This window comes from Camelina sativa, chromosome 15 (genome assembly GCF_000633955.1).
Source record: "Camelina sativa cultivar DH55 chromosome 15, Cs, whole genome shotgun sequence".
Classification (NCBI taxonomy): domain Eukaryota; kingdom Viridiplantae; phylum Streptophyta; class Magnoliopsida; order Brassicales; family Brassicaceae; genus Camelina; species Camelina sativa.
The window spans coordinates 15293639-15315558 of record NC_025699.1 but is presented as its reverse complement, the minus strand read 5'-3'; the positions used below and the strand labels follow the sequence as shown (position 1 = coordinate 15315558).

The 21920-nt window shown below is 36.1% G+C and overlaps 5 protein-coding genes across 7 annotated transcripts in view; 3 read left to right on the top strand and 2 right to left on the bottom strand.

Annotated features, from left to right (window-relative positions):
- The window catches only part of LOC104746855 (protein DETOXIFICATION 18), a 4990-nt gene extending 2068 nt beyond the window's left edge, over positions 1-2922 (top strand). Inside the window, exons 1-7 of one of the 2 annotated variants that reach the window (XM_010468397.2) lie at positions 290-650; positions 991-1535; positions 1704-1790; positions 1892-1948; positions 2047-2285; positions 2367-2485; positions 2583-2922. In XM_010468397.2, the coding sequence (XP_010466699.1) occupies positions 393-650; positions 991-1535; positions 1704-1790; positions 1892-1948; positions 2047-2285; positions 2367-2485; positions 2583-2687 (1410 nt within the window). In that variant the 5' untranslated portion in view covers positions 290-392 and the 3' untranslated portion in view covers positions 2688-2922. Of the gene's footprint in view, positions 1-289; positions 651-990; positions 1536-1703; positions 1791-1891; positions 1949-2046; positions 2286-2366; positions 2486-2582 lie in introns of those variants that run through there. The other variant, XM_019236904.1, reaches the window with a different exon arrangement.
- On the bottom strand, positions 2963-7537 carry LOC104746856. Its single transcript, XM_010468398.2, has 14 exons — positions 7500-7537; positions 6903-6984; positions 6522-6625; positions 6239-6365; positions 5871-5965; positions 5425-5548; positions 5245-5325; positions 5014-5112; positions 4775-4930; positions 4635-4689; positions 4485-4555; positions 4069-4113; positions 3694-3861; positions 2963-3612 (listed from the first exon to the last, which is right to left on the bottom strand). The coding sequence occupies exons 1-14, from the start codon at positions 7535-7537 to the stop codon at positions 3172-3174; spliced, it is 1686 nt and encodes a 561-aa protein (XP_010466700.1). The 3' UTR covers positions 2963-3171.
- On the top strand, positions 10650-12374 carry LOC104746850 (F-box/kelch-repeat protein At1g64840-like). Of its 2 annotated transcripts, none has more exons than XM_019236905.1 (3): positions 10650-10814; positions 10903-12106; positions 12239-12374. In XM_019236905.1, the coding sequence occupies exons 1-3, from the start codon at positions 10746-10748 to the stop codon at positions 12352-12354; spliced, it is 1389 nt and encodes a 462-aa protein (XP_019092450.1). In that variant the 5' UTR covers positions 10650-10745; the 3' UTR covers positions 12355-12374. The 2 variants fall into 2 exon arrangements, with proteins under 2 accessions (XP_019092450.1, XP_010466694.1); XM_010468392.1 differs by having other exon boundaries at positions 10903-12127; positions 12239-12325.
- LOC104746852 (B3 domain-containing protein REM14) lies at positions 13416-15149 on the top strand. The gene is given in 6 exon segments (XM_010468393.2): positions 13416-13497; positions 13609-13891; positions 14020-14117; positions 14217-14413; positions 14415-14595; positions 14678-15149. Coding segments are annotated over 6 exon segments (1080 nt in total). The 5' UTR covers positions 13416-13440; the 3' UTR covers positions 14942-15149.
- LOC104746847 lies at positions 15790-21914 on the bottom strand. The gene is made up of 23 exons (XM_010468385.2): positions 21717-21914; positions 21025-21264; positions 19759-20082; positions 19559-19660; positions 19416-19475; positions 19114-19343; positions 18900-19023; positions 18638-18818; positions 18528-18556; positions 18283-18431; positions 18097-18199; positions 17888-17983; positions 17744-17790; positions 17543-17666; positions 17390-17452; positions 17237-17296; positions 16997-17158; positions 16845-16918; positions 16669-16762; positions 16438-16574; positions 16273-16353; positions 16073-16178; positions 15790-15967 (listed from the first exon to the last, which is right to left on the bottom strand). Exons 2-23 carry the CDS (start codon positions 21199-21201, stop codon positions 15887-15889), a joined length of 2604 nt encoding a protein of 867 aa, XP_010466687.1. The 5' UTR covers positions 21202-21264; positions 21717-21914; the 3' UTR covers positions 15790-15886.

Genomic DNA, 21920 nt, shown 5'->3' with positions numbered 1-21920 from the left:
ACTAATTAGTGTGTTTGCTCGAACGACATACTGAAGCTATCATGCGCTAATATTTTCTGGCTTTGTCTACTTGGTTGTTTGGGTCTTTCGTGTTAATATAAAATTCATTAGTGAGATTAGTGAGTGTGCTAATATTTTTTTAGTTTTATGTTAATATTTAATAAAACTCTTTTTGCGTACCTTTACTTGTTTTATCTTCTTTTTTCCTCGTGTCTGTGAAGAGTCGAAATTGGTTGGCATCTCCTCTCTGACATAGACAGGTCCTTTGAACTCATCCCATTAAACCTCTCCCACTTAATCCTTTATTTAGTTCTTCACATTCACAAATATAAAATATCATCTTCTCCATACCCCTAACCGAATCCAAAAGTCCTTGAAGATACATATACACAATGGTTGATCTCACGTCGACGGATGACCATGAAGGTGAAGGAGGAAGAGGGAAATCATCAACTTATGTTCAAAAAATGATTGACGTGGAAGAAGCAAAGAGTCAAATTATTTACTCTCTTCCAATGATATTCACCAATGTTTTCTACTATTGTATCCCTTTAACCTCCGTGATGTTTGCTTCTCATCTCGGCCAACTTGAGCTTGCCGGTGCTACCCTCGCTAATTCTTGGGCTACCGTCACCGGTTTTGCCTTCATGGTACTCCTTATTCTTCAAGCTTAATTCGTATCCAACATTTTCTTTTGTTTTCTACCTCCATACGTTACTAAAACCCACTCCGACCAAATAAATAAATCCACTTGGACCAAAACAGTTACAAAACCCCATGTTTTTGCTTCGAAAATATCATATTAAAAAAATATTTTTAACAAAGAGTTAGACAAGTGGATGGGCTTATGAGTTGTGTCCTAAATTGTCTTTTTCGTATTAACCAGAACGTATGCTGAATGAGTGTTTTATATGCATAATATATATATATATATATATATATATCGGTGTTATTTGTGTATAAAGAAATTTTACGAGTCTTAATATTTAGACAGGGTTAAGTGGAGCACTTGAGACATTGTGTGGACAAGGCTTTGGTGCAAAAAACTACAGGATGTTGGGGATTCATCTACAATCATCTTGTATTGTCTCATTAGTCTTCACCATCCTCATCACCATCTTATGGTTTTTCACGGAACCGGTCTTCTTACTTCTTAGACAAGATCCTAGCATCTCAAAACAAGCTGCACTCTATATGAAGTATCTATCCCCCGGTTTATTTGCTTATGGATTCTTACAAAACATTATGAGATTTTGCCAAACACAATCCATCATTATTCCGCTAGTTGTCTTCTCGTTTCTTCCCTTGGTGATTAATATCGGTCTGACGTATGCGCTGGTGCATTTAGCTGGGCTTGGATTCATTGGTGCTCCAATAGCTACATCTATTTCATTGTGGATAGGTTTCATTTCTCTCGGAACTTATGTGGTTTGTTCAGAAAAGTTTAAGGAAACATGGACTGGATTCTCGTTGGAATCGTTTCGTTATGTAGTTGTAAACTTGAAGTTAAGCATCCCTTCTACTGCTATGGTATGGTAAGTCAGATCAATAACCATTCTCAACTACTAACTTCTTGTATACTTGTTTGACCATAAAGCCAATGGTTTGTGTTAGTATCGTCGTTGTGACACACCCGGCATACATGTTAACAAGCAAAATTTCATATGCGTTTTGAAGTTAATAATACTATTTTATTGCAACAGTTTAGAATATTGGGCGTTCGAGATTCTTGTCTTCTTGGCGGGATTGATGCCAAATCCAGAAATCACCACCTCTTTAGTAGCTATATGGTATGATTTTTTATTTATATATTATATCACTTTCATAGTGTAAGCAATGCTTTACATCAACAAAAAAGTAGCTTATTGTGTGTAATATTGATCTCATTCAGCGTCAACACGGAATCAATTAGCTACATGTTAACATGCGGACTTAGCGCAGCTGCAAGGTTTGTTCATCTCATCAATAATTGTTTCAAAATACTTATGTATTCATCTCATAGTAATATTGTTTTTTAAAAAAATGTATATTTCAAAAACTTTGCAGCACGCGTGTGTCCAATGAACTTGGAGCAGGAAATGTAAAAGGGGCAAAGAAAGCGACTTCTGTATCCGTTAAGTTGTCTTTAGTTCTTGCTCTCTGCATAGTGGTTGCCATACTTATAGGACATGATGTTTGGGTTGGGTTATTCAGCAATAGCCATGTAATTAAAGACGAGTTTGCATCAATGAGGTTTTTCCTTGCTGCCTCTATAACTCTTGATTCAATCCAAGGTGTTTTATCAGGTAAAAGATTTCGACTAATCATTTTTATTTTATTTGAATCATCAAAGCACGGAAAAACTTATATTCAAAATTTATATACAGGAGTAGCAAGAGGATGCGGATGGCAACGTATAGTCACGGTTATAAATTTGGGAACATTCTACCTTATTGGAATGCCTATATCCGTCTTTTGTGGTTTCAAGTTGAAGTTGTATGCCAAGGTGAATGTTTGACTCTCTTTTGAAATATGGTTTAAGTTTGTTTTTTTTGTTAAATTGTGTTTGATTCATTTCTTTGATATATTTTTGGTGAAAACAGGGTTTGTGGATTGGTCTGATATGTGGGATGGTTTGCCAATCCTCATGTCTATTGCTTATGACAATTTTCCGGAGGTGGACAAAGCTGAATGCTGCTACCGTCTGAAAACTCTTAAGTTCCATTTGTCAGAGTAAGGTAGAAGAATGTTATTGTGGACGCCATAAATAACTCATGATCTTCTTTCACACGCTTAGTTAGAACTTTTGAACTTATCTTTGTTAATTTTGGAATGTAAAGCATCATTCGGTAAGTGATCAAGGAAGGATTGTGTTCAAGAAAATACATTATTAAGTTTAACTTTAGATGAACATTAATTGAATCATCATGTTTTTTGTAACAAGATAATAAAGTGCATTTGGAATGAACACAACGCATATCTCTGTTCAAACTGTCCAAAGCCCACAAGAGAACACAAACATTTGAATAAAAAATCATATGTAAACATTTGAATAACCAACCAAAGCCAACATCGAATTTAATTATTAACCACCTATCGATCATGACAAACCTTTGAAAAACCCTTCTATTTTTGAACCAATACGTATAGCACTGACTTGACGCAATTACACAACCAAACTCATAACTGGACTTATTTGCTGTTTTTGAAGAAGTTTAGATCCCACCTGCGTATTAATCCGTCTAATACTTTCCCCGGTGCGCTACTACTACGTTCAACTGTCACCGTGGCCTTTGTTACTCCTGACATGTCACCTGTCTCGGTTTCCTTCTGGCTTAAAGAGCCAGGACCAGAAGCGTTTATGGGTCTCGCCAGAGAAGTCGAGGTCTCACTTGGAGGATTGGGCTCGGAAGACGACGGTAGTTGATCCTGGCTACGTGTTGCTGGACTGGAAGCCGAATCAGTCTCGGATTGATTTGCTCGAGTTGAAGTTGATTCTTCCCTGGGAGGAAGGCCTTGAGCTGCTGTTAGAAATGCAGAGCCACCATGAACTCTCGTCTCAGGAGGATCTTTTTTCTGTTGACTTTGCACTTCCAAGTCTTTCAATGATTCCATCACCGCTTTCATAAGCATCTGAATTAACAAAATAAGATTATGAGAACATCAACAGAACATAGACATATTAAAAGGTTAGAATTCCAGTTTCAGTCTCACCCTTTCTTCTTCCTCTGCATTAGATGGGAAATCCTCCATCTGATACTCCACATATTGATCATTATCTAAAGCCATCCTAAGGTGAGGAGGGTATTGATCGCCATTTGACAAATCAAAGCTTATCATATCAGGAGATGAACTGTCGTGTCCATCATGACTCTCTTTTTCCTGAAACAAAAACATTACGCAGCATCAGGAATTTCGACTTTTGTCTCTTTCATTATATTTTCTTTTCTGTTTCGCACGATTTACAGCTGGTCACCATGGCACTTGTGTCTCTACCATTGTTAATTGAATGACCATTATATGATCAAACGACCATATACACACAGCACAAAAAGCAGATATGGAAAGGAGGAGCAACTGATTTTGTACCTTAGTTTCTGATGGAGAACCGTTAGATGTGACACTCGAGGGAACCTGAAAAAAATAATTAAAAACATCAATATTACAAAGGAGAAAGCTCAAAACTGCAACCTATATCCTTCTGGGAAGTATATTTCATTTTACTTTAATCAATTGTGCAAGAGAAAATCCATGACTCCACTATATTTCATAAGCTTTAAGCTCTTTCAGTAAAGTTCTGTAATTAGACAATTATGGCGTTCTAAAATTTTTACACTAAATGCATATGAAAATTGGAAGACTGGAATGTTAGGGGAGCAAATGACTGCTTATTCGAACCATTATCAAAATAATGGAATACCAAACATCCAAACCTATGCATTAGCTGTCTTGAGTATAAAGGACATAAGCATTCAAAAGACCCAGATTACTCGAGAATTACTGACATCTGTGCGACTCATGGGTCGTTTCTTGCGGACTTCATTAATTGCTTCAGAGATGCTACCCGCGGCTAAACCTAAAAGTTGACAAAAGATGACGACTTTGAGCACAAATAAAACCTGCCAGAAACTTCAGAGGAAACCAGTATGACTCACTTTTCTGTACTGAGGATTGTGGAATATTTGTGTCATGCATAGTGCCCCAACTGCCCTGAACATAAAATAAACATCATTATTGACGTTTCTTAAGGCAGAAACAAGTATTTAAACAGTCATATGTGCAACGGTCGCATTACCTTTGCAAAGTATTCATCCAATGGGTCATAAAATGTTGGTCCCACCACCTCTGGAGGTTGAAGGACATTATGGAAAAATATATTTACCGAATCAAAGTAGAATTGAGGCCTTGGGGAGTTGTGGTCTCCCTCAAATTTGATGATATTTTTGTCACCCTACCATAATCGTAAGGCAGATTTAATACTGAGGCACATTGGAACTAGTAGAAGATGAACATGCGCATGAGGAAATAACTTACTATGTAAGCTTCGTATATCCGATCTGAATGATGAGGGCGGATAAAGTCATCATCTAAGGCATGTCCAAATAAAACTGGAACAAAACTAGACTTTGCCACCTGCAGCATGGAATATAAACAATTAAACTTTCCCAACTACCAGGATGATCATGACAAGTAATAACGCTGTTGTATATATCAGACTTATGCAATCAAGTAGATAAAAGGGACAAACAAGTCGAGAAAGACGACCTTAATGGTGTTCAGATCCATTATATCAAACTTTGCTTTTTTCTGAATAGCTCTCCGCATAAACTGTATCGCAAATTTTACCTGAACATACAGTAGAGAAAGCTAAATACCATAATATTAAACGCAATATGGAAGCCTTGCAGTACAGAACAATTCGCATCAGAATATAAATGTACTTACAGTAAACTTCGGCAGACGAAACTTATATGTATCTACAAGTTCCATCATCAGATCCACTAAATCGGAGAATGGGCTGTCTAGAATCATTCCTGCAATCGAAGGATCCTCGGCTCCATACATCAAGCTGTACCAATAAAAAAGGATTATTCAACACAATGCTATCGTAGTTTAGCAGGCAGTACAAGTGACTTCAATGACAAATTGCTTTTTTCAGAACTTCATTATACTCGTTCACTTGTGACATGTAGTTAATATGGATAATCACCGGAAAGTATCACACCACTTACTGTACCCTTGAAAACTAGTGAAGCGTCAAAACATATATAAATCTTCGGTAAGAGTAACTTTCCATTGACACAGTCTCATACCATTAACTTAAAACTTCATGCACGGCAGAGAAATGGATACGCTCTTAATAAATTAATAAATTATAGACTGAGGCAAACCTAGTAACAGCACCCATTGACCTCCCCCATAGCCCAATTAGAGATATGTTTCCATCCTGCCGCAAAAACTCAACCACAGCCTTCAGATCATCCTTCTGCAAGCACATACATCAAATTTAGCATTAGTAAGAAGAATGATCACACCATAATTCAGAATAATGTAAACATGAAGTAGAGTCCAAATCAAATGAAATATGTCTTCATCACGATGACAATAGAGTTCCTCTGTAGACGCACAACCATATTGGTTTACATAGGTTTAAAATATGAAACAACGGAATAAATTAGGACACACATGTTTATTCCAACTTAACAATATATTTTGAAGAGTAGAAGAGACAAACAAGAATAATTAAAGATGCACATACTTCGTTCCAGCCTAAGGTGACATGTTCCCCGCCTGAGAGACCCGATCCCGAAAAGTCAAGTGTGAAAACTGTGATGTTTGAAGGCAGCAACACAATTGCGGCTTCACTGCCATCCGCTCTACACCCACTGGAAGACAGAATTGCAGGGCCATTAAGCAATGCAAAGAATCAAGAGGACCAAGAGTAAACCAAAGGGACAGGAGATACACAGTTAAGCAGTACAACTCGAATCATATTCATGATAATTTATAGCTCAAGATATCTTTATCAAGCGTTCTAGTACCTATTGCCATGGCAGTATATTACACAGGGCAAAGGCTTTCCTTCAGGGCGTTCAACTGGCATATAATGACTACACTGTAGAACATCTCCCCTACTGTTTTTAACCTGCCAAAGACACATCCGAACAACACTCAAGCGAGGAAAAGAAATCAAAATAGCAAATGAAAACACACTTTTGACTAACAAATCAGTTTCTTTTACTTCCGTACCCTTATTACCTTACTTTCTAAAAAATAGAATTTGAAAATTTACAAGAACAAACAATGGTAGGACCTCCATTTATTACTATCATAGATACATAAAAATCCAAGACAGGGAAGGTTCCACAAAACAAAAGATTTGATTCTACAAGCTTACAACGAAAAAATAAATCCTTTTGTACCTCTAAATCCTTTCTCTGATACCATCTACCTTTCATCATGAACTCCTTTTCCAAGAGATCATGTTCCGGATCATACTCAGCCCTGCAGCACACAAACAACAAATAGACAATCTTCAGATAGATGTTTATATAACCTCTTAGGTACATTTTCTAGTTTAGTAACCATCCCAAAAATCCTAAGTCTGAGTTCAAAACCAAAACATGGACAACGTTCTTGAAGATTCAGAATCAGGATCCCCAGCAGAATCTAAAATAGTATTGACACAAAGAGATCACACGGGTACCCAAAAAAAAAACAAGAATTTGATTCTTCTTCTAATCAGAGAAACTCAAGTGAAGTACACAAAAATAATGCAAACAAAAAAAATTAGGAAGAAGACAAATTTTGCAAGCGGTCCACAATTTTGTTTTCCTGGCTATACATCTATCTAGTTTAATCACCGTACACAGCAACAAAAAAAAAACACTCAATTCACAAATTGTAAACCTAAATTCTTATACTTAAACGATTGAGAGAATTTGAAAACTCAATCGCAAGATCGAAAGATTAAAAAAAAAAAACTCGAATTCGTAATTAGGGATAGAGAAGGTGTTCACCTTGGAGGTCGAATGATGAAGTTAACAAGCTGCTCCATTTTATTGAATCACAGAGAGAGATAGATTAATTTACAACTCTTTATCTCTCACAACAAAAACAATATAAATTCGATAAAATTAAAAAAAAAAATCAGAATTTCGTGTGTAGGAATCCTAATTTAGAAAGAAGAAGAGAAGATCGAGTTGTTGACGAGAAGAATCAATCAGTGAGATCGAGAGAGGTTGAAGAAGAAGGAAGATACAAAGGGGAAAGAGAGAAAGAAGAAGGAAGCTACAGAACGGATTTTTTTTTTTTTTTTTTTTTTTTTTNTTTATTTCGATTTTTCCATATTTTGTTTTCGGTTAGTATTTAAAATTGGTAAGTTACCTACATTTTTGCCACTTTATGAAAGCCATATCTTGACATTTTTATTTATTTAGTACATTTTTAAAAAATAATATATATATATATATATATAGATATATTGAGTTTATTTTGGTAGTACTTACTGTATTAATTAAGCTATTTTTGTTTGATGTATAAATAATCTTTTGATCACATAAATGTAATTTAATGTGGATTCATTTTGTAAACTAACCGGGAATAAACATATGTATATTTCTTCGATATTTATGTAATTATTTTATTTTTATTTTTTTACAGCATAATTAAAATATTTAAACTTTTCAAATGCATAGAATTTGACGCGTATTACTTTAAAAATATGGATTTATATTGTTTTAACTTTGGTGAATCATAACAAATATTGTTGCCGCAAAAATTTCACCTATAGGTTTTATCGATTTCTTTTAAATTTATTAAATATGTGTTATTACAAACACGATATATTTGTATTATATAATTATTATTAATTGTATACAATTTTTACCAAATATATTAAATAACCCATCTATAGGTACTCATTACTCAATATCAATATCAATATCAATAATGCAATGAAAACTCACAAACAGTCACAAACTCACAAAGTCACAATCAGCACGCCATCTTCTACACGACAGTCATATTCGTAAAATGTAACTTTGATCTCAAGTTAGAGGTGGCTAGTTAATACTTAACCACCATGGTTAACAAAATGTTGGCTTTTAGGAAAGTTATCTCATGCTTATTCACACCATTGGAAGCAGAAGCAAAAAAAAACACTACTAGCCGCATTGCGTCACAGAGAGTACTTCAGCTAGTTTTGAAGGAGATTGCAATTGTACAGCTCTTATTAATATCATCAATGAGTCAACAAAATATAATTACAGACTTTTATTATATTTAACAATGGGTTTGTTGTTGATTACTGCTGTCAGCGACTATCAAACAAATAAATTTATTATCTACATTTTTAGGTGAACTATTATTATAGAGTTGATTAATACTAGTTTAATACTGACATGTGCAGATACAGTCTCTAAAAATGATTAATTAGTGACAAGATATTTGTTAGTACAGAGTATTGTTTATGCGTCATTTTTAATCTTTAATAGAAATCCCTTATCTTTTTGAGAATATTTACTTTTGGCAGTGGTCTTTTTTAAAAAACTATCTATCTCACAAAATGTTCATTTCTATCATCGCATCGTCCACAGTTATTTTGACGATATCATCGCATTTGTGTTGCTTCGAAGTAATAACCCTTTAAAGATGATAATTACCAAAAATATTTTTTTATATTGATTGCTTGAATATTATCTCTTTCTTAAAACTTGATAAATATTTGTAGGCATGGGTATAAAAAAACCTGAAAATCATTATCGACGAAAAGCGCTTCCTTACTATATGACCTCCCAGAAAATACTCAGAATCCAACGACGAATTAGCAGCAATGGTTGGAGCTCAGGGTCTAAAGAGGAACAAAGGGACCTTCTCGAGGGTGCACAAGTCTTTGCTTTCGAAAGTGACTTCGTCGAATGTGGAAAGAAAGTAACTTGGGCGTAACAGGAAAGATGGAAAAGGAAATGTGGATTGCCACGAGTTGCAAACAGAGCAAGCATGAACAACATCGAAACAGTCCTCCACATATTTGGAGACAATTTGAAGTAACTCCGATCCTCCGGTAGAAGAGACCAGTGTGGAAGCATTGATGATGATGATCGATGTCTATGGTGTACAGTTCATTATCCAGTCTTCAGTCAAGGTACCAAACTACCAATCTTTCTTGCCTCTTTGCCACTCGGACTTTGCATACCCCTTTCTTGTTTATGCATATATTTCTTAAACTACCTTTGCGTTTGTTAATAGGGACCTGGACATATAAATTTGAGGGTCGAGTCACTACTCAAAGACATTGAGAGTAAGCTTTACAATATTAGCGATGAAGAATTCAAGGTGAGATGACACAACCAGATGCTCTAGATGATATTTGCTTTGCTTGAGATTAAATATCACTATGACGTAACTTTCTTCCCAGAGCAATGTAACAACATTGATAGATATGAAGCTTGAAAAACACAAGAACTTGAGTGAGGAGTCCTGGTTTTATTGGGGAGAGATTCAAGACGGGGCAGACAAATTTAAGCGCATGGATAAATCGACAAACTATGAAGAACGTCTTGCTCCTTAATGCAAAATTCGTTAGTCTTCCTTTTTGGATAGTTGAAACCATATAACATAGCCCTTTACATTTTTTTGTGTTATGGTCAGGTGAAAGAGCTAAAGAAGGAAGAACTAATAGATTTCTTCAACGAATACATAAAGGTTGACGCACCAAAAAAGAAATCGTTGAGCGTATGCCGGTATGCGTCTACGGAAACCAGCATTCAAAGGAAATGGCATCTGACAAAGACAAAGTTGTATCACCATCTGTAGAAATCGAAAACATTGTTGGTTTCAGAAACTCTCTACCTCTTTACGGATCGTTGAGAGGATGTAGCCAGCTGAAACTGTTAATTATTATCTCCCAACACTTTTCAAAGATTTATGCACACACTCATAAACCAAAATGTGAACCTTTATTTAACTGGTTTGTAAAATAAAAAACAGAGTTTTATCATCTAATAAGACTTGTGGAACATTTTTTTTTTTTGTCGTTGTGGAACTATTCAAATCTCTTTTTTTTTTTTTTTTTTTTNCGATAAGCTTAATTCATACCAAAAAAAATAATAATAATGTTATAAACATTTCTGCAAGTTAAATATAATAATGAGTTAATGAAAGTCAAAACACGACCCGACGAGGCTAGATCTGCGATTAATCTACACTAGACGACTCTTAATTTGTTCTTTCGGAATTCCAAAAATCGCAGCAAATCAGCAAACATGGAAGAACCTGAAACAGACAAGAAGACATCATCCATGATACTGGACTGCTCTCTTCTCCCGGAACTTGTACGAAACTCTTTTTTTTATCACCCGATGTTTGTATTTGATTTGAATCAATCTTCGCAATTTGTAATTTTTTGGTTTGGTTTTTTAGGTTTCAAAACTGCAGCTGTCTCCGTCTCCATCAGCAAAAATGGCAACGAAAGATCTCACATTGTCCAAGACAGACTGGTCGTTTCTCCCTGAAGAGCTACTGCTAACAATCTCAACTCTTCTTAACAACTGTTTCCATGTTGTTCATGCTCGTTCTGTCTGTACCTCGTGGCGATCCGCATTTCCCTTTCCTTCTTCCTTGTTACGCGCAAGCTACTCTCTTCCCAAACTCGCCGAGTTCACTCTCGAAAGCAAAGACTCGTGCACACTCGAGAAGGTCCCTTTGTTTCTCTTTAGAGTCGTCAAAACTCGTGCTGCTGTGTCGCCTACTGCGTATGTTATGGGAGGAATTGGCCGAGACGAAGACGATCATATAGAGCTTCTTCCATATCCTCTTCAATGTTCAGTGAAAGTTAACATCCCTGGATCTGATCGAAACTTGGTGAAAATGCTCGACTGTCAGATTCTATCTCTAGGCCATCAGTACAGAATGATTGGTTGGGATCCTGAAGAATCGTCAACAAATTACAGAGGCGTGGCCTTTCTTCCGTTAAACAAAGAGAGAGGAGGAGGAGGAGGAGGAGGAGAATACGTTGTGATCCTCAACTACTCTAGAGTTTTGTTGGTGTTGAGAAGTTCTGAAATGAGATGGTTGTGGCTTCAGAACGTCTCAGATGCTCCCTGCAGGGATTTAGTCACTTTTAGAGGCAGATTTTATGCAGCTTTTTTCAACGGAGATGTTGTCATTATCGATCCTTATTCGCTGGAAGTGTTTATTCCCCTGATGCCCTCACAGCCGATGAATTCAAGCAATTTTCTGGTTCCATCTGGTGATGACGAGCTTTTCCTTGTTGAGAATACTATCCCAACTTCTTCTTCTGATGAAGTAGATATTAATGGCTTCATATGTAGAGTGAGTAAGCTAGATGAGGAGGCTGGTAAATGGGTCGTGGTCAGCGATTTGGGAGACCGTGTTTTGTTTATTGGACACTTTGGAAATGTCTGCTGCTCGGCTAAGGAGCTTCCTGATGGTTATGGTGTGAGTGGGAACTCAATCTTGTTTACCAATGAGGGTGGCTGTGTTATGTACGCCTACAAATACGGATTACATACAGGAAGGGCAGAAGATGACCTCTGTTGTTGGAGATTGTCAAGTGAGAATCGTGTGGCCATCATCAACAGATCTCCGGCTCTTTCTCTCTGGAGTGGGTGCTAATCCAAAAAATGTCGCTAATGGATACGTTTTGCTGTTTTTTTTTTCTTCTTCTTCTTCTTCTTCATTGGATTGTACCTTCTGATTATAACACTTTTGGAAACACTTACTTGCATGGCTGCAGAACTTTTCTTCCGCTTAACATTGATGGAGGAAGAGAATTTGGTGTGTTGGTCCTCTGCTTTAAAATGTTTTGGTTGTAAACAGTCACTAGATTATCCGATTCCATCTGGCAAATGATGAATTTTTCATGGTTGAGGTAACTTTTCAAGTGAAGTTGCAAGGCAAATGTCTTTTGGTAGCTGGATCAAGGTCAGTAAATACTGAAAATACTGCTTTGGATACATGAGACATACTGTTGGTTTTGTTTTTATTAGATCACAAGCAACCTTATCCTTCGATTCGAGATTAGGTTTATAAATTTTGTGATCTCTGATGTTAACCATTGTTGTGGAGTGTGTATCTAGTGTTATGCTTGATATGTTGAAGACTAGATCAATCGTATTTAAGTTTTAATGTGTTTTCGCGAGAGTATCCCCACAACAACCTTGTCAACACCACACAGCCATGTCTCATGAAATCTCAAAGCTGCATCAGCCCGGCTGAATACTTGGTATCACATGGTCATGTTTTTTACCAGTACTCTTCCAAGTTGCCAATAGCTTTTGAAAGAAGTAAATTATATGTCTCAACCTGCAGCAGATGTTCCAAGCCACTTTCATGGCTACAATTACGAAAGACTGTACAATGCAAGGTAATAAAACGGGTCATGTATGTCTCATATTGATGCCTTGGAGGCTTGGAGCCAAATTTAGACCACACAGAGATGAAATAAGCTGTAGGTATTTATTTTTACAGTGAAGACATGTAGGAAGTGTGATAAAGCATTCTTGTAGCGGCGTGCAACTTACTGAAGCTAATCTAGTGGGAGGTTCTTGTTAGGCTCTGTTTCGACTGAGGAAACATGTTATTACAGGTATGGTTTATCGTCTATTCACTTCTACTTAATTGATTTATGGATAAATTTATGATTGTTATTATAAAAGCATGTTAAGTGCATTAGTTTTCCTCCGTAACCTAGTCCTATAAAGAAAAGAAAACTCAACAATAAATATATGTTTCGAAACAAAATTAATCATTACTAGATTTTTTTTTTTTTTTAAAGCTCTCGGGTTCCAAGGAGTTTTCACTAGTGGGAAACCAAACAGTCTCTCGTTGAGAAAAAAAAAAAGAAAAAGTCTTGACATGTTTATAATTTTGTGTTTACTACACTCTTTCCCCCTTTGAGATTGCAGTGTAAAATCTGAGAGAGATTTAGGAGCTTTGATGATGGCGAATCAACATTTCTTCAAGCCTCTTCTTCCTGGCTTTCAAAGCCATTTGGTAATCTTTCTCTTTTACTCTTCCCCTTCTTCTATCTCTGTCTATGCCCCTGTAATTTTGAGAAGCTCATTGAGCATAATATGTCTGTTACGTATTTACATGTTGTTTCAGACAATTCCTGTGGCTTTCTTCTTGAAGAATATTGAAGGAAGAAATGAGCAGAAGAAGACGGCAGAGTTAAGATCAGACGCATCCAAAATAACCTGGAAAGTGAAAATAGATGGGCAGAGACTCACAAACGGTTGGAAAGAGTTTGCTCTCGCACATGATCTTCGCATCGGCGACATCGTTGTCTTCAAACAAGAGAGAGACATGAGTTTTCACGTGACAATGTTGGGACCTAGTTGTTGTCAGATTCAATATGTGTCTTCTTTAGACAACCAGAACAACCTCGGTGAGTTGTGTTCATTTGCCTCTCTAACTGATATATTTAAGAGATGTGCTCATAATATAGTGGAATATGAATCTGTAAGTATTAGTATATAAAAAGATAAGAGTGTCTCTTCGCCTCTTCTTTTTCAGGGGAGATTCAAAGGAAAAAGAAAAAAGCAGAGTCTTCACTAGATCAATCTTGTTTCGTGGCTAATGTCACGGTTTCAAATCTACGCTATGACTCACTGGTATTCTAATTCTTCGATTTTTTAAACACTAAAAGAAACTCTTATACAAGGGTCTGATTAGATTCAAACTCATGTTTTGTTTTGTAATGAAATTTCCAGAATCTTCCAATGAGTTTTGTGAGAGCAAATGGTCTAAACACAAGATGTGGAGAGAGGATTCTGATTAATGAAAAGGGCAGATCGTGGACTGTAAGTTTGAAACGAAAGAAATCATGCGGAACTACTTACATCAGAGGAGGATGGAGAAGTTTTTGTCAAGCTAATGGACTTAGTGCTGGTGATTTCTTCACATTCAAACTTCCAAAAAGGTGGAACTCTTGGTTTACGTTTATCCCCTGGAGAGATAGAAGAAGAAGATTGCTTATCAGAAGGTAATGTAGTGAAGAATAGATTGATATGGAAAGCTTCTTCTTCAGAATCTCAAAACCGTTTTGTGACAGTGACCCTTACACCTTACAACATCAGAGAATCTAAACTGGTTAGTTTCATCACCAAGCCATTAAGTTTCCTTTTTACAGAATTCTTCATCCTTATCTCACCCTCGTTTCAATCTCTCGCAGACGCTTCCAATACCTTTCACAAAGGTGAATGGATTACAAAAGGCAAAAAAGATGAGTTTCTTGGATAAACACGGCATGAAGTGGTCTACCAATATGTGTTTTGAGGTGGAACGTAAGAGAATGAAATTGGCAGGAAGTTGGAAAGAGTTTTGCAATGCTAACGATGTGAAGATCGGAGAATCAATCATCCTGGAGCTGGTTTGGGGAGCAGACAGAAGCTCTGTTCTTAAGTTTTCTTCCAAGGTGAACCAAGAGACCAACTGAAAATGTACCTGGGGTCAAAAAATTACCTAAATCAATGTTTTAACTAGTGACAATGTCCAATTCTAGAAGTGAAGAAGTCACTGTATGTTGTTTTTGTTGTGAGGATATGTAGACATTCTGGTGGCTACTTGTAACTTTTTGGATGCATACTCTGTCTAAGATAAGCTTACTTCATGCTGATGTCATCTGGTGACTTCTTTTACCATAAGCCCAACTCTTCTTCTATTTCTCTTATGTAGCGTGAAGCCCATCAGGGCCATAAAGAAATAAAGATGGGGAAGATGGACTGGTAACTCTTTCAATCTCCACCTTTGTCCAAGACAACTTAAGGCATTGCAATATTTTACGTATTGAGATGAAGATGGAGCAAGTCCATTGACAATTATATAAAATGATCTGTATAATGAATGGTGTTCCTAATGGCTCGGTTGATTGCGAACTTTCTTGTCGATGCACTTTGCAATGTGAGAGTGATGAGTTGTGGGCTCTCCATGCCTACGACCATTTCTTTTCCACCATACTAATTTGAAAGACATATAGCAAGAAACGTAAACGGTCAGCGACTATCAAACAAATTTATTATCTACATTTTTAGGTGAACTATTATTATAGAGTTGATTAATACTACTATATTAAAAGTTTCCAGTCACATAGTTGACAATGACTAGATAAGATTGGCATATTGATCAGGACAAATACAAGATTGTTGTTATACATGCAGTGTATTATATCAATTGGTTAAAGCTTCACGAGTGTGTTGTTCAACAAGTAAATGCTTATTTTTCTTCTCCAAAGTAAATCTCTTTTTTTTTTATTCAAGAAAAATTTCACAATTAGCAGCACACCCATCCAAATAAATAAATAATCATACTGTTTTGTTTCAGCTCATCAAAATATTGTATAGTTCGAAAAATATAAGCAACCAAAAATGTTGTTTGGTGCCTCTCAGGTGATACAATAAGCAGAAGGGAATCCTTGGTATGAATCCGCGAATGCAGCTACGTTCCCTGGACGTGAGAACACCAACTGCATTGTGTATTGTGTCAAAAGGTTATTCACAGTCTCACCGTGGATTACAAGCAAACTAAAGAAGCATACTTGTTTTGTTTCTGGTCTAGTAATGTTATTAACCTGGTAGTTTCCGAGGGTAAGAGTCTTGAAGCCAGCTGCGCAATAATCGAAATAGTATTCCCATGTCCTTATGAATTTATCATCAAATCCAAGAGCCATGATTTGTCTGCACAAAAAAGATAGTTTCTTTTTATGTGAGTATAAACATGATGAAGACAGAAGAGAAAACAGAGGAGATGTTTTTGATAATTTTGTCTTACTTCTGTCTCTCCAAGAAGTTCTTCCTCCACAATCTCAAAGTTTGGTAGTAATGAATCCCAATGTTCTCAACATGTTCAATGCTGTATATTTTTTTCAAGATTTAGATTGATTCAACGAAGAGATTGTGGTGGAGGAAAAAAATAAGGATGAACATGTATATATACCATAGCCTAGAAGAAGAGGACATAGCTGAAGTAACTCTGGCTAAAGAAGGAAGACAGCCACCAGGGAATATGTATTCTTTTATGAAATCTGAACTTAGTCTGTACTCATTGTATCGCTCTTCGGGTATAGATATGAACTGTTATGGTCAATACGTTATAAAAACGATCAAATGGTTATGAAAAACATTTGAGAAATGACCTTTGAAGAGAAATTAGCAAGAACTATTTTACCTGCAAGACGATTAAGCCGTTTTCTGCTAGTGCAGCTTCGCATCGACTGAAAAACATCTCCATGAACTCATGGCCAACCGCTTCTAGCATCTCGCTGAAATGTTCAAAAACGTTATGTCATAAGAAAATTTAATAACTCTTACCAGAGGGAAAAAGAGAGTTTTTTTTTTTCTTACCAAGATATGATTCTGTCATATTTTTGGACATCAGATAATTGGCGATAATCACAGAGCTCAAACTTAATACGATCCTGAAATTTCAGAAGTTGTAGGAGTCAGTCATATCTTAAGAGGAACAGAAGTCAGATCAAGAGATGGATTATGCAAACCTGAAGTCCAGCTTCTTTCACTTTTTCTTCTGCATACTTAAGCTGTTCAATAGATAGCGTAATGCCAGTGTATTTGCATCCAGTTCTTTTCACAACTTCTATGGCCAAAGTTCCCCATCCACATCCAATCTCCAAAACCTCATGGTTCTTCTCTATTCTCGCCTGAAATGTTCCCCTTCGGTTATTCAAGAACAGAGGAAATTTCACAGGTTCTTGTTTCAGATCAAGAAAATGCTTTACCTTGTCAATCAGAAGAGATATTTTTCTCATCTGTGCAGTTTTAAGATCCTCATCGTCTGACTATAAACGTGAGATAATGGCGAAAGGTTCAAGTCAGAATGATAGTAAAGTTACTAAAGAAACAGAAACCATGAAAGTTCTTTAATAAGTCACCTTGAATACTGCAGAGGAGTAGGTCATGGTATCATCCAAGAAGAAACCAAAAAGCTCATTGCTCTGTGAATAAACCCAACAGAGAATTTAGTAATAAACTCAAAGCCAAAAAAGGAAGAAACGTTCATGGAGGTGGAGGTTCAGACTACATACAAGGTCATAGTGACGAGAAATGTTTCTACGAGCTTGTGTTAATGTGTTCTGCCTAGATACATGCTTCAGAAAATACTTTGCTGAAGCTACACCGGCAGTTAGAAACATCGGTGTCCACCATCCCCTGCAAGAGTGTGAAAGCTTAGGAGTGAAAGCTTAGGAGATAAAGTTTGCAGGCAAATCAAAATTCAAAGCTTTTACCTTTTCTTAGTAAGATTTGATTTCGTATCTCTATTAGCAATGAGAATCTGCAGAAAGTTTAATAAATTTAGCAGATAAACATTAGAAAATAATAACTCCCAAACTAAAGTATCTATGCTACTACAAGTGTATTACAATGTGTACCATAATCAGATTCAAAAGTCCTGAGTCTTTATCTACGAAAGAGAAATCTCCATTGATATAAGCATCTGCAAGTCCTAAATCCGCTTGTGTCATAACCTAAGAGATGAAACACAAGAATCAAGAATCAAGAAATCAAGAACCAGGTTCTTGAACTATGAAATAATGGAAAAGGATATTCAAACATTTTCATTGTCATATTATATATGTACCTTCCAGTAAAATTGAGGACTGTGAATCTTGAGAATAGATTTCAACGGACAAGTAGAATCTTTCCCTCCGAATGTGAACATAGTTCCTCCTTCTTCAAGTATTCTGTTAAATTCATAGTATGTATTAACTTAACAATGGTTTTAACATAATATTATCTAAAATTGAGGAGATAGGATGAGCCTCACGTTACACAACCAGTCGATATGAATTGTCCCATAAACCTAGTAACGAAAAGCCGAGCCCCTGTTTCTGTCAAGGAAGGGACCATATGCCGCGGGTTGTTTAGAAGAGCGGTTTCTTTCCCTAGCAAACTTCGTGCAGCTGCCATGCCAGCCTGAATAAGACAATTCATAAACCTGTTAGTTATTACAAACATGCAATATGCTGTAAAGAGTAAGGAGCTTTGATCATATAGAATTTTGATCATTGCCTTTAGTCCATCTTCATGAAAACCATAGCCTGAAAGGTGAAATTCAGCTAAAGGTTAGACAATGAAAAAACGGATTTATATGTTTTAGGTTTTCAAAATATATGGTATACCCTGATATGCACCACAGAACCATAGGTTACGTTTGCCCTGAATCTTGTGAAGCTCTTGTGAAGCTGTCCAAGCTGCAACTGAAGGTACAGGGTGACCAGTAGTCCATTTGAGCAATGCTTTCTTTGGGGGATAGTCTGGGTTAAGTGTTACAAAGAATGGTTCACATTTCTCGCCAAGGTTCTGCACCAATAGATCTCATCAATATTTAGCTTCAAGTCATTGCCAAACCTGTGTTTTAAAAATAAGTAGATTGTTTTGTACCTGAAGTATATTGAGCCAGTATGTTACACATACTTTCTTTTCCGTACTTCCTAGGAAGTTCCACGAGCTCCAAGCTGCTTGGTTCCGTGGCATCAAATCAATGTCGTGATGGAGATATATATCGCTGCAATCGATGACAAAATGTTAATGAATTGGTTAACTTTTTTTTTTTTTTTAATAGAAGAGGATAATTAAAGGTGTGAATTTTCTGAACCTGTAAACGTATCGGAAAGCACCAAGAACTCTAGTTTCATCAAATGTGACTTCTTCACCAAGCAATCTCAGAGCATCAGGGGCATGCATAGCCAAGATGCACCTATCGAAAACTTCCTCAGATCCATCTCCACTTGTAACAGTTACAGAACCATTTTCGGATGTAGAAACAGATTTTACATCGCAGCTTGTTCTGATCTTGCATCCTAGTCGCTCCAATTCTGCCCTAACCTGATCCGTAGGTAGCAAGTAAATATATGCCAAACACAACCATATGCACATATCATTGGTTTAGTTTGGAACCTTTGCAACATAAGTCTGAGAACGTCCAGCAATAGTTAGCCATTGTGGCCTCCCAAAGATCTGAAAAAAGGACAAAATTAAGCTAAGAAAAACCAAGAAATAATTAAAAAAAAAAGGAGAAAGATGTGAGAAGTTTAATGAACCTGAAGAAGGTGGTGGTTGCAGCAAAATGAAAGAACAGAGTAAGCAGAGAAGTTTAAGACACCATCTGATGGGCACGACCATATCGAACCACATATGGGAACCTACTCCACATAAATATATATAATTAGAGGTAACTCCTAGTCCAAGAAAACTTCAATTAACATTTTGTCTTAACCACTATAAAGAATAAGAACCTCACCAAATAAGCTTTCTGAAACAATTCAGAGTATCCACGAGCATTAAGGAATTCTCCCAAGGTTTCGTTTCGATCAATATCGGGGTTGCCCTCGAGCTCGTCAATGTATTTTAAAACGTCTTCTTTGAATTTAACAATTTCTCTGATCATTTGCCAGAAATATGGATTTAAAACGTTCTTTTTCTGAGAAAACAATCCAGAGACACCGTTGCGGCTTCCCCATTCGCAACCTTTGCCATTGTCAAGGCTCACCGAGAAAGACATGTCTGAAACCTCCATCTCTACTCCAAGTTTCTCAAAGAACTCCATCATGTTTGGATATGTAACCTATCAACATATTTTATGTATGATTAAAATATCCAAAGGTCGAGCTATGAACATTTGAAGATACGGATATGTTCTCACATTTAATTTTCATAACATTTTGAGACTAATTTTGTATAATATGAATAAGTTATTAATGTAGAGAAGATGCTATCTAAGCCCAATAGTGTACACTATGTCACAATCCGATAATTCATAAAAGACTAATTTACCAAAACTAATAAATAACAAATCAAATATTACTGATGAACTGAAGTAGTGTGTGCTTATGAAATTGCTACCTATCTATAAAATGATAATATTCCCAAAGTTTGAAAAGTCACAAGATGGTGCTATTCAATCTATGTCATGTCATAAAATAAAAAGAATCATTAATTCCACATTTGTACAAGAACTTTAAAACTATCATATCAACTAAAATTCGTAGTTGGTCTTTATTTGAACACCATGTAGGGTCGGGATCGTACGAGAACAGTTATTATTTCGTCTATAAATACGTACGTTTGACATTTCTGTAACATTAAACAATAAGTATACGTTTAAGTTTTGACTTATTTAGAAAGAAACTTTTAGATTTGGTCCTAATCATATAGTATAATGTAATCCAAGTTCTGTGTATCCAATTCCAAACGTTTAGAAAGCAAATTAAAACATAAATTTGACAAACTGAAGAAGAAGAAAAAAAACGTACAGTGAACCAAAAAACACAAGACAAGAGGTATGGTCCATCTGTGTGGTATGTGGACCAGTGGACACATAAAGGTAAAAAGCCTCAATTATCATCACACTTTTCACGAAAATAAAGAAAATTCTAGAAAATGTATAAACTTTTTTTTAGATAAAACTATTTATTTCTATATTTTTAATTTTTTGGAGGAAAAAATTGTATTTAGTTCTATGGAAAATTAAAAAAAAAACATGAGCGAAAGGGAAAGGGAAACGTACACGATTAAAGACCATGAAACCAAGGTCCAAGTCAACGCCATCGAAACGCACCGTTCGAGCATGACCTCCCAATGACTCTTCTTTCTCATACAAGACAATCTCTTCGACTCCTTGGTTCGCAAGTACGTAGGCACTTCCTAATCCACTTATCCCACTCCCTACCACCGCCACTTTCATTTTCTTTTTCTCTTCTTTTCTAATATTTTTTTTGGTAAAGAGAAATGTTCAATTTTGTAGTCCCTGCATTGTAGACAAATAAGTTGCATTTTTTGACCAGATACATCGGATTAGATTCTCAACGGATTTACGCAATAGTAAAATAAAATAAAGAGATTTTTACTATACAAACCAGATATTTTTGATATGTGTACCACTTAAATGTGTGTAAATGCAAAATGCATTAAAGATGAGTACAATGGTAGTAGACTCTAATTTATTAGTGACCTCTCTTTCTTCTACCTTCTCACAAAACCAAGAATTCATCATACTAGTTATTTTAATTTCGTATCACTAGATGCAGCATTGAAGATGAGAATTTCAAGTGGTAGACTTTGAATCTATAGTGACCATTCTTATTCTACCTTCCCCCTATTCATTCATTTCGGAATCTATTATTCATGTATGTATATGCATAAAACACCAATGAAACAAATCTGTTATAAAAGGAAGAGAACTGTAGAGAATATTATTACCTCTTGTTTAGTTTGGAACACAATGGGATTTGGATCTGAACAATGGGGAATTGGATTCAGAGTTGGCTGGAATGAGTCTTAGCTAGAGAGATACGCTCATTCCCGGATATCTTGGAATTCTAAAAACTGAAACTAGGGTGCTTTTTTTAGTTTTAACCTTTTCTTGTTTTTCAGAAAGAGAAAAAAAATGAAGAAAAAATTGGA

Coding starts and splice junctions, on each gene's coding strand:
- LOC104746856 (XM_010468398.2), bottom strand. CDS start 7,537: ATGGAGCAGCTTGTTAACTTCATCATTCGACCTCCAAG. Junction 6,626..6,902: donor ATCAGAGAAAGGATTTAGAG/GTACAAAAGGAT, acceptor TGTCTTTGGCAG/GTTAAAAACAGTAGGGGAGA. Junction 6,366..6,521: donor ATATACTGCCATGGCAATAG/GTACTAGAACGC, acceptor TCTGTCTTCCAG/TGGGTGTAGAGCGGATGGCA.
- LOC104746850 (XM_019236905.1), top strand. CDS start 10,746: ATGGAAGAACCTGAAACAGACAAGAAGACATCATCCATGATACTGGAC. Junction 10,815..10,902: donor GCTCTCTTCTCCCGGAACTT/GTACGAAACTCT, acceptor TTGGTTTTTTAG/GTTTCAAAACTGCAGCTGTC. Junction 12,107..12,238: donor TCCGGCTCTTTCTCTCTGGA/GTGGGTGCTAAT, acceptor GCATGGCTGCAG/AACTTTTCTTCCGCTTAACA.
- LOC104746847 (XM_010468385.2), bottom strand. CDS start 21,201: ATGAAAGTGGCGGTGGTAGGGAGTGGGATAAGTGGATTAGGAAGTGCC. Junction 20,083..21,024: donor GTTTCATGGTCTTTAATCGT/GTACGTTTCCCT, acceptor ATATGTTGATAG/GTTACATATCCAAACATGAT. Junction 17,667..17,743: donor TCAAATCTTACTAAGAAAAG/GTAAAAGCTTTG, acceptor ACACTCTTGCAG/GGGATGGTGGACACCGATGT.